Genomic DNA, 12118 nt, shown 5'->3' with positions numbered 1-12118 from the left:
TCCATCCATCCATGGGCTTTAAGAAACCCTTGTACTTTCTGAAGTTACAAGGAAAAACATTGTGTATACACACTTTTCTAGGGACAGTATACATAGCTTTCATCAGATTTTCAAAGGGCCCATGACCAAGACAGGTCAAGAATCACTGATCTGAAGGATCAAGTTCAAACTCTCTAGCTTGGCATACAAGGACCCTCTATACCTCTCCCACCTTCCTTCCAATCACTTACCTGCAGGAGTTCCAGCTTTAATTACAGACTTGGAAGTTCCTTCAGCTTTCATGCCTCTCTGTTGTTGCACTTCCTGTTTCTGAAATAACCCCCAAGTTACCTAGATGGCCAGTACATGTTGCAGCTTGGATTTGCACCACAGTTTTACTCCAAAGTTCAGAGTCATTCCACTCAACCAACAATGACTTGACATTTTACACTGTGGCTAAGTACACACAAATACACATACACTAGAATGAGTGTCATGATAATCTATCGTGATATCAAAAGATGCTGGTTGCAGCCCACTGAACTGATATGAAGTTCTATTAATGAGCTGCAACTCTCAGTTTGAAAAACACTGCAGTAGACCTTTGCTGATACAGGAAGTTCTTATTACTGAGAATTTATTATCTTAGTCCCAGAAGTATCAAGATTTCAAGGTTTTCTGGGGATACAAAAGCTGTCAAGAGCATGAAAGCACTTGCTAATGGATCTGACCACTCCTATCAGTCCCCATTCAAACAACCTATTCCTTTAAACCCTAGCATTTACCCCTAGCCATCTGTTCAATCACTTTGCTTTTATGAATTGTCAGATATATCAATAGGCAATTCACTATAAATCAATCACAATCTTATAAAATGATGTAAGATATCATGAAGTCAACACACAAAACTGACAAGAATCTGTAGACCAGTTTATAACTGAAGAGGAGAAAAATAAATAAGGATAAGGATAATGATTTTAAAAGTGGTTCGAAAGAGAGTGATTTGAATACCAAATGATTAAGGAGAAGCCCTCAGAAAAACTGAAAAAGCCCTTGAAGATCTTGGTAAAATCAACCCTCTTAATGATCATGCTGCAAAAATCTCACAGCAGGTAAAATGTACCATCTTGAAATATTGTGCAATTTTGTTGGAAAAATTAGGCCCAAACTAAAACAATCAATCCTTGATACATTCTTTGTTTGAAGAATTACATAGCATTCAATTTTATTAAAAGAGACAAAATAAACATATTTTAATAGTTTTTAGTTATTCAAGTTAGTAAGCTAATCAAGCCCCGCCTCCTCTGTTCTTTACTCTAAAATTTTAGTCCCCTTTTTAAATGGATTCACTTGGTGGTCTTCTGCCTGGTACCAACTGCCCTCAAGTAATAAGAACTTCCTTTATAACTCTGTTTCATTATCACCTGACATACAGCAGGGGCTTAATAAAAGTTTGTTAAATGAATAACTGCAATAATGGCCTTCTCCTCCCTATCTAGTCTCAGTTCCCTCTGATCCAATCAGCACATTGCCACCTTCTCTAAAATTCTTCAGTAAATCCCCACTGGTCCCAGAAAAAAGTCCAACTCCTCAGCATGGCTTACAAAACCTTTATGATCTGGTCTTGCTCTATTTGCTCTCATATTCTGGCCACATTTAACTACTTGTAATTCTCCAAATGTCCCACACTTTCCACTGCCATGCTTTATTATTCCTTCTGCTTAGAATTGTCCATTCCCACCAATGGGAAGGCAACTGTAGCATACACTGACCGTACTATGTATTTTAAGTGCTTCCCACCTTGTTCCAAGCACTTTTTACTATAAAAAGTTCTGATAAAAAAAAAAAAAAGTTCTGATAAAGCTAATACACATTAGAGAAAATATAGGAAACAAAGAAGATACATGTATGTATGTGTGTGTGTGTCTGTGTATACACATGTATCTCTCACAGTATCATCATCTTCACAAAGTCACTGGTATCACTTTGTTGTATTTCCGTCTAAGATTCTTTTCATAAGTGTCTATTTTTTACATGACTAATCAGAGTGAATGTGCAATGTTGTAGCTAATTGCCCTTTAAAAACAAAGCCAATATTATACAATGTGCACTTTTGTTACACAGTCATCCTAACCACCACTTGTTAATGGTTACATAATAGCCCATCAAGTGGATCTGTGACAGTATACTATCTAACCATTCTGCTGTAGTTTAATATTTAGGTCTCTCTTCCTTTTTCTTTTTTGGCTACTATAATTAAGAAAGAAATTACCATCTTTATACATACAGCTTTCTAATATTTTGGATTGGTTTATTTCCTTAGACTAGATTACCAAGAGTAATAGATAAATGAGCTAAAAATCTTTCTTCTTTTAGCTCAAATGTAGGAGGAGAAAAATACATATTTGTATATTTTATGTTTCAATTTCCCTTCCCATAATTTTAGTGATGCTAAATATTTATTCATGTTTATTTACTAATTATTTCCTCTTTTATGAATTATTCATGTTTTTTGCCCATTTCTCTAAATTTCAATGTTTTAAAAAAATCAATTATATTCCCCAAATGAATGAGACCATATAATGTTTGTCCTTCTCCGAGTGACTTATTTCACTCAGCATAATACCCTCCAGCTCCATCCACGTTAAAGCAAATAGTGGGTATTTGTCGTTTCTAATGTCTGAGTAATATTCCATTGTATACATATACTACATCTTCTTTATCCATTCAAAATACAGATTTTATTTTTTTGGGGGGGGGGAGAGAAAGAGAGAAAAAAAGACAGAGAGAGAGAGAGAGCGTGCGCAGAGGAAGAGGAAGAGGGAGAGAATCCCAAGCAGGTTCCACACTCAGCACAGAGCCTGATGCGGGGCTTGATCCCACAACCCTAAGATCATGACCTGAACCAAAATTAAGAGTTGAAAGCTTAACTGCCTGAGCCACCCAGGTGCACCTAGAATAAAGATTTTTAACCCTTTGTAGTATTTGCTGTAACTATTTTTTTTGCCTCTTCTTATTTTGGTAATATTTTAGCTGCAAAAGTAATAACATCTCATTACGGAAATTCTGCAAACTAGAAAAAAAACACTTAAAAAATAATTGATAATTCTGCCACCCTAACATAGCCACTATATTCATTCCCACTGCTTTTTTTTATATGTGTATGCTCTACAAAGTTGTAATTGCAATGTGCATACAATTTTAAAATTATTACAAGTAATTTTCTGAAATGCCCCATAGTGTTCATAATCATCATTTAATAGCAGAATATTCTATGGAACAGATTGTTTCCTTATTACTACATATTCATGTTATTTCTAATTTTTTGTTTCATTAAGAACACTGATAAACACATGCAAATTGTTTTTTCCTATATTTTGCATTATTTTCTCAGGAAACATTCTCAGTAGTAGGATTTAAGGACATTAATCTTATCCCTAAGTAGATAAAGGGCATTAATACATGTTAGCTACCAAGTCATTTTCTTAAGGAGTCGAAACAAACCACACTATTACTAGCCAACTGAGTACCATCTTTTCCAATTCTGGCTTAAAAAGTGGCTACCTAGTTGTTTAAATTTGCATTTCTTCTATCAGTAGCAATGAACATTACCCCATATTTTCCAGTGGTACTTGAATACCTTTGTAAACTGTCCCTTCACATTCTTTGCCCACTTCTTATACATCGTACCGTATGAGTGCCTTAGAAAATACAAACCTATCACACGGTCATATTTATGTCTAATATGTCTTTTTAGTCTGTATTTAGATTTTGTTTTTTAAATGGCCACAAAACTTTTAAAAGCGATTTTGGTTTTAAAATTTTATACAGCTAAATTTGTTGAGCTTTTCCTTTGGGAGTTTTTCCATTAGTTCCTAAGCTTAGAAAAACTATTCTCCTTTAGAAGCTTGACAAATATCCATTCATTGTAGTTTTTTAAAATTTGCTTTTTTATATTGAACTCTCCAGTCTAGCTGCCACTTATTTTAGTTTATTACAGGAGATGAGGGTATAAATGCTACCAGCTGTCACAACATCATTTACTGAATAATCCTTTCCACTCCCATCCACTTGCAAAGCATCTTTTATAATAGACTGAATTCTTATATCTAACAGCCTCTTTGGGGGAGTGTACTATAATATCATCTGTCTCATCTTATACCAGTAGTACCAGTGTTTTCATTATTCTAGTTTTGTATGTTTAATATCTAATAGCATTAGTCCCTCATCATTCTTCTTTTGAAGAATTTTCTTTGAAAACCACTGTTCTTTAGTTTCCAAATACAGTTATTTGGTGTCTCACCTCTAAGATATGAATTTTGTGAAGGCAAGATTGGTTTATTTCCTTAGAATAGACTGCTAAGAATAATATTACTGGGTCAAAAGGTATGAATGTTTTCCCCACTTTTTCAACTTAATTCTAAAGTTTTCAAAAAGAGTGTACCAATTTCATTGTAATCGTGCCAGCATGAGGATATTTTGAAGTTTTTTTTTTCAAAATTGGTAAAGGAAAAATATATCATGCTTCAATTTTTTATCTCTCCACTCATTAGTGATTATAAACATGCTTGACGCATAGTAAGTGCTTAATCAGTGCATATTGAAGACTAAATGGCATGTATGAATCTATATACATATTTGGGGATGGAACAGTTTAACAAATATTGTGGTTATAATAGCTAATGCTGGCTAGATGTAAGTTTGTGAGCTAAATACCTGTAGTCCATCTGCAGAGATGTTCTAGATGTACCAAGAGCCCCATAGATTTTGGATCTGAATTGAGGCAACCCCTAGAGATTCTCTGTAATTTACATCCACCACAGTGTCTGTTTCCAGGTAGGATCAGCTGAAAGCTATCTGAAACAGTTAAGATAATACCTACCTACATGCAGCCCAGAAGCAGCCATGATTGGCTCTAGATAGAGTATGCTTCATTTCAAAGCAAAACAAGGAGAAGTGGCAGGTAGTTGGGTATTCCACTGGAAACTGACCCAGGCCCTAGCAGACCTTAAGCAGTGAATTTAAATATATAAGATCCTCCAGTGCACATGCAGAAAGTAGATCTGATTAACAGGATCAGGCATTTTCCATGAAACCACAATACTTTTCTTCTGAACTCGCTAAGCACAAGAGGGAATAGAGGTCCTTGGTTCAGAGAGGCTTGGTTTTTTTCCCCCTTTCATCTGTAGTTTAAAGGAGAGAGGGTCATTTTTGTTTTGTTTTGCTTCATCCTAGGGATCACTGTCTTTATGTTGAACTTTTTTAATAGAGCAAAAGCTAACAAAAGGTAAGTTGTTTCTCTTTGTTTTTAAGGCCATGTAAAACTCATTATTAAACACTGGTTCTCTTTGCTTCAACAACTCAGTAGTAGATTCTAGCAGTAAACTTTCTCAAGGACTTCCTTGGTCATTTGTCGATTTGATGAAAAGAATTCCATGTTATTATCTTAACCTGCATATGCTGAAATTGTGCTCAAGGTTTTACTCTGAAAAATAGAGTAATAGGCCATTTTCTCTGGACTCAAGAGCACCAAGGAGTAGCAAGGTCATGGCCAACAGTACAAACAACTTGTGTGTGAAAGGTGCATCACCAGTTACTACTACCGCTGCTTCATTTCACTCAAACAGCACATTGAGCAATTCAGAGTTTTTAAAATTCTTCTCCTCCAGTATGTACTAAGCACTACACATATAGCAAGCAAGCATATCAAGCAAGATGACAAATGCTGTCCCAGCAGTCCTTGTCACAGGGTCAGGCTGTTTGAGATGTCAACATGGAACTCCAAAAGGACTCCTCTCTAGCTCCAAGTAGCACCTGAGAACACTTGTTTCACAAGCCCTTTCTCCTCAGAGTGACACTTAATTCTCTCAGTTTGTTGCTACTTTCCTTAGAGATGGCAGCAAAAGTTTCCTTCTTGATTCTTCAGCCTTTTGTTTTAAATCTATTTTCCACCTATTTGGAAATCTGTTTGCCACTTCTTTCAAGAATTAGCTCTAAAATTTACCTCTTCCAAGACTTCCATGATTAATTTCTGCATAGCTAAAAATCTCCTCAGCTCATACATATACTCAGTTGGTACCAAGATTGATGTTCCTCCCTATTCTAGTTCTGTTCATGTTCCTAGAGCATAAGTCCCTTGAAGATGGGGGAATTTCCAAAAAGCTGGAGAGGAATGTGGAGATTGTCTAGTTATATTCTTTGCCCTGCCCATTTTCCTGATGAAGAAACTGAGGCCTAGAGAGGTTAACCTTTCCAAGTCAGTGAGCCAAGTGTGCAGAAAAACTAGGCATAGAGCCCAGGTATCCTTACTCTCAATTGTGTGCTTTCCATTATACTGTGTCACCTTCTTCTATTTCACTTGCCTTCAGAAGCCTGGAAAAGTGCTATATTTGTACACAAATCTCTCAGTGAATGCCAATACAATAAGCGTAAGAGTTTACATAACTGAGAAACTGACTCAAGGAAAGAGGCAGAAAGCAGAAAGGTCATTTTCTTACTTCTTTGCATGATGCCACCCTCCGGACCAGTTAATTGCTACTTTGCACATTCCATCAATCAGGCATTGGGCAGCTGTGATTGTAGCCCCTCCTACAGCTGCTGCGTAGTCAAATATCCCTTCTGTGGCTGGGCAGTCATAACCTTTGGGCAAACATCAGAAGAGCTTGTTAAAAGATGAATTGGAGGAAGGGGAGGTGTGATACTGTGATTTATATAATAAGAAATACTCCTGTGTGTGATCTTCATCCCCATTTCTGACACAGAGCTCCTAAAGCTGTTGGAATTTCCTAAGTGAGAAGAGCAATAAAGGTGTCTTTGTTGTGCTAATGAGGTGACCTGTGCTTCCCACCTAAGGATGAGGGTTGGTTGCCAGTGGAGCAAATGAGGTGACTGGGAGATTGGAATGACCAGTCCTGCCCTCTAACCTTCTGTGAGGGGAAAGGGCTGGAGATTGAGTTCAATCAACAACTGGCCAATGATGGAATCAGTCATGCCTATGTGATGAAGCTTCCATAAAAACCCAAAAGGCCAGCTGGGAGAGCTTCTGGTTTAGTAAACACTAAGATGGAGATGTGGGGAGAGTGGCATGCCTGTAATGTGTGTGGAAGCTCCATACCCTTTGGTCATACCTTGCCCTATGCATCTCTTCCATCTGGCAGTTCTGAGTTATATCCTTTTATAATTAACTGGTAATCTAGTGAGTAAATGGGTTCCCTGAGTTCTGTGCCCTGCTCTAGCAAATTAAACCCAAAGAGGGGGTTGTGGGAACTTCTGATTTATAGCCAGTCTGTCAGAAGCACAGGTAACAACCTGGGCTTGCCATTGGCATGTGAAGTGCAGAGCAGTCTTGTGAGACCAAGCCCTTAACCTGTGGGATCTGATGCTGTCTACAGGTAGATAGTGTCAGAATTGAGTTGAATTATAGGACATCCAGTTAGTGTCCTGAGCATTGCTAAGTGGTGTGGGAGGAAAGCCCCACCTCTGCACATTGGAACTGGAGCTAGAATCCTATTGGGAGGAATACTTTGAGGTGTGACAACAACATATCTTACCCAAAAAGCGACTGTGCCAACATCAGCTTCCAAATGGTAGAGAAACATCTCCAGTGTTGGGGAAAGAATTTTTTGAAGTGTTGGAACTAGAAAGGCTAAACCTTCAAGATTAGCTAGTTACATCCTGCAGATGGAGAAACTGAGTCCTGAGAGGTGATATGTCTTCTCCATGGTCACACAGAGCCCGGCCTGGGACCCAGGTCCCTTGATTCCATCTCGCAGACCAGAGGTCTACTAAACCATGCTGTTTCTCTAGACTATCCTATCAGCCACCTATAGTTTTTTTTTTTAATACAGCTGTTCAACATGAAGTAAGGTTGAAAACTTAGCCAGAACATAAATATTTACTCAAGTTAAAATATAAGGCCATGGGACAGTTAAATAGTACAGCCAGACCCAATCTGGGCACTACTATTAGGGCCTCAGCAACTAAGTGGTTTTCCTCCATCTGATCCATCATTCAGTTGTGCTCAACTCATATGGTTTGCTTGGTTAAGTGAGATATATGGATCTAAACCTAAACTAAGAGATTAAGATTATGGTTAACACATTAGTTTGAAATTAACAAAGATTAAAGACCATCATGCAAGTTATAAAATAAGTGGTTACAATCTACAGATGGAGGGTGTCTACTTCCCATCATTGCCCGGTAATGACTTTACCTAGCCCATATTCTACGGAGTCTGGATGATCGTCATCTCCTTCCTGGCTGACCTTCTGGAGATGCTGAAGATAGGCATCAGTGTGGAAGGTGGCCATCTCCTCCATGGAGGCTACTTTGGGCTTAACTATCCTAATAATAACAGAGAACAAAGAGAGGTGAGTGAGTCAGACCCAGAGTATGCCAGAAACTGGAAGCAGAAGCCAGTAGTCTGAGCAGAGAATACAGCTTCCAGCTTCCAGTTCTAGTGGGTTGAAATAATAAACATGTTCTGTTCCTCTACTATACTATATAGACTTCACTTCCTCACATCTATGTAATAATTCCATGAATAAGGGGTGAGAGGATGAATTTTCCCCTTGAGTTTATAAGTAGGTAAAAAAAAGTAAGTAAGTATATTTAAGTTACATAATCAGATATTGGACAAACTTCACTGTTACAACTTTCATGACAAACTGGTAGGTGGAGATATTTTCATTTGAGTCAGCTCCTGATATAGCTCCTTTAAGCTATATTTTTACTTTATTATTATTTTTTACTTATTTTTAAAGGGGGAGGGGAAGAGAGGGGAGGGAGAGGGGGAGGGAGAGAGAGAATCTCAAACAGGCTCTATGCCCAGCATGGAGCCCAATGTGGGGCTTGATTTCACAACCCTGAGATCATGACTTGAGCCAAAATCAAGACTTAACTCTATATTTTTACTATAGTAGGCAACTGTATTTTCATCAATTTTGAATTTGAGTCAGAGAACTGGGCACCTCTTTTTAAATGACAAATACCCACCATTTGCTTCAACGTGGATGGAACTGGAGGGTATTGCACTGAATGAAGTAAGTCAATCGGAGAAGGACAAACATTATATGGTCTCATTCATTTGGGGAATATAAAAATAGTGAAAGGGAATAAAGGGGAAAGGAGAGAAAATGAGTGGGAAATATCAGTGGGGGTGACAGAACATGAGAGACTCCTAACTCTGGGAAATGAACAAGGGGTGGTGGAAAGGGAGGTAAGCAGGGGGGTTGGGGTGACTGTGTGATGGGCACTAGGGGGGCACTTGGCGGGATGAGCACTGGGTGTTATGCTATATGTTGGCAAATCGAACTCCAATAAAAAATATACCAAAAAAAAGAATAAATAAATAAAATTTAAAACAAAAACTAAAACAAAAAAACCTCTGTACTTATCAGCTCTATAACCTCAGGTAAGTTGACTATTCTGTATAGTTCAGTTTCCTCATCTATAAAGTAGGGAAATCTAATGGGACATGCATGAAGATTGAATGATAACACATGAAAGTGCTCTGTGGATAACTATTACTGTTACTAATACTAAAGGATAAAAAATGGCAACTCAAAACAGAAAAGTTTCTATATTTGGTCCCTCACACCTATCCCTGCTAGGAAAAAGAAAAGGGGCAAACTGGTTGGAACTAGACTTCACTCAGAAGCTCTCAATCAAATCCTCACAACAAGCGATAACAGAAGTGACTGAGAGAGGGGTACCTGAGTGGCTCAGTCAGTTGAGTTGAACCAACTCTTGGTTTCGGCTCAGGACATGATCTCAGGGTTGTGAGCTTGAGCCCCGTGTTGGGCTCCATGCTCAGTGGGGAGTCTGCTTGAGATTCTCTCCTTCTTCCCCCGCCCCCACCACACACTCTATCTCCAATAAATACATAAATCTTTTTTTTTTTTTTTTAAGGAGGTGACTGAGAGAATACAGGATGGTGTTAAGCTAACAGCAGGACTTATCACCTCTAACCTCTAGCTGCCTGTTCCCCATTTCCTCTCCCTGACTGCCACTGCCACTCAAAGGGTAGTCTATGGACCAGCAGCAGCAGCAGCACCCAGGAGCCATTAAATAAGCACAACTTCAGCCCCACCTCATATCTACTGAATCGGAATTTAACAAAGTGATTCATATGTAAATTAAGGTTGGAGGATCAATGACCTGTGCCACAGGAAGGCAGTAGTGGTTTTCTTTGTTTGCTGAATGAGAACTCAGCCATGAGTTTTTCAAAAATTAATATGACTACATAGGCTACTACTATCACCAAGCAGGCCAGAAAAATCCTGTAGCTCAGCCTCAAAAAAAATCATATATATGGTCAAGAGCCAAGGATTCTTGCTTCTCCTTCCAGAAAATATACCTACACCATCAAAGGTGACAAATCTGCACATTAAAATAAAATAGTTTCTGGACCATGTTCTTCAGCTCTAATAGGTCCCTTTTCTAGCACCCTTCTTCTTGTTTAGCAAATATGGAAAGCCTCTCTGCTTAATAGCAAGGAAATGGGACAGTTTTGCTTAGCACTGATTTCTTTTCTTAAAGTAACTTTTGAAAAGTTAAATGGAAGGCATGTAGTTCTCATGTCTAACAAACATATGGGTTCAAAAGCTAAGGTGCTCAATAAGTAATTTTGTTAATAATAAGGATTAGATTTGAAAGCCTATTACAGAGGCACCTGGGTGGCTCAGTGGTTGAGCGTCTGCCTTTGGCTCAGGTAGTGATCCCAGGGTCCTGGGACTGAGTCCCGCATCAGCTCGCCGTGAGGAGCCTGCTTCTCCCTCTGCCTATGTCTCTGCCTCTTTCTCTGTGTGTCTCTCATGAATAAATAAATAAAATCTTAAAAAAGAAGAAAGAAAGCCTATTACACTATTATCTGGGAGATAAATGAGGGATACCACACAAGCCCATTCAGACACTTACCTATTTGGCTAGACAATGTCATAAATAATCCTACAAGACAGGGTTATAATATTTACTTTTATAAAGATAAACGGCAAATTCATTTTTTTAAAAGAAGTACTTAACTCTGTGCTGAGTTCTGGCCTGGATGCAGGAGTTTTGCCTCAGTGTTGACTTGTCTCCAGGCTTACTCGTAAAAGTCTGGTAGTGGTGATGGGGTTTCTAAAAGTCTTAAGATGAACACATGCCCTCACATCTGGCTTGGAAACAAATACAAGCCCCAGAACACCTCCCAGCCAAACACCTTCTTTTGCTTTCTATCAGATGGGTTTTAGTACTCTAATGGACTTTCTTAAAAATCTCCACAAAGCACCTATCCCTAGAATAGTTTCTCTTCCAGCCAATATAGTCTTAGTTCTAATGGATCTTAACTGTTTCATGTTCTTTTTTCAAGTTTTCTTAATACTTTAAGAGCTGTCACTAGGTTACAGACAGATTACAGACAGATTACAAACACTGAATTGAAAAAAAACTTTTTTAAAAAAGGACCATTCTTGGGTTGCCTGGGTGGCTCAGCGGTTGAGGATCTGCCTTTGGCTCAGGGCGGATGGAGTCCTGCATCCAGCAACCTATGAGGAGCCTGCTTCTCTCTCTGTGTCTCTGCCTCTCTCTCTGTTTCTCAGGAATAAAATATAAAATCTTTAAAAAAATAAAAAAGGACCATTCTCTTTCTAATTAGCTCCACTGTGAAGAAGGATATTAAGGTTAAGACGCTTAGGTGCAGGACTCTGTTCATGAAAGACAACTTACCTCATTTGCTTATGCAATGCGTATGCTTCAATCAAAGAATGGACCATACTGGCCTAAAAACATCAAAAAAAAAAAAAAGAAAAGAAAGAAAGAAAGAAAGAAAAACAAAAGGCAGAAAATGGTCTCTTAAATGTTTAATTCAGAGAAATACCATCGACTTCATCATCCTGAACAAAGAAACTAACTTTTAACTCCCCTACCTTCTTTTTACTTATCAGTTACAATGCCCTTTAGACAAACTGCTAAGGCGAAAGCTACCGGGCCTTGCGGAGGCAATGGAACATTTCTCTCCTGCAGCGTCTTCCCCACTTCAGGGATCCCTAGCGGTAGAGACACCAACCCCTCAGTGCCATCCCCTCCCCCGCACCCCTACTCCCTCCGGTGCGTTGGACGGCCCGCTGATAAATGCAGCGCTCTCAGAAACTATAAGGGA

General features: G+C 38.6%; 1 protein-coding gene across 6 annotated transcripts in view; it reads right to left on the bottom strand.

The window, feature by feature from the left end:
- HDAC8 (histone deacetylase 8) overlaps window positions 1–12118 on the bottom strand; it is a 234292-nt gene that overhangs the window by 221591 nt on the left and 583 nt on the right. For all 6 annotated transcript variants that reach the window (XM_041741098.1, XM_041741095.1, XM_041741094.1 and 3 more), the window contains exons 2-4: window positions 11686–11738; window positions 8192–8322; window positions 6477–6618 (exon numbers count right to left, since the gene is read on the bottom strand). In XM_041741098.1, coding sequence (XP_041597032.1) covers window positions 6477–6618; window positions 8192–8322; window positions 11686–11738 — 326 coding nt within the window. The remainder of the gene's footprint in view (window positions 1–6476; window positions 6619–8191; window positions 8323–11685; window positions 11739–12118) is intronic.

This window comes from Vulpes lagopus, chromosome X (genome assembly GCF_018345385.1).
Source record: "Vulpes lagopus strain Blue_001 chromosome X, ASM1834538v1, whole genome shotgun sequence".
Classification (NCBI taxonomy): Eukaryota; Metazoa; Chordata; class Mammalia; order Carnivora; family Canidae; genus Vulpes; species Vulpes lagopus.
The sequence above is the reverse complement of the archived record's forward strand: the minus strand, read 5'-3'. Positions and strand labels throughout refer to the sequence as shown.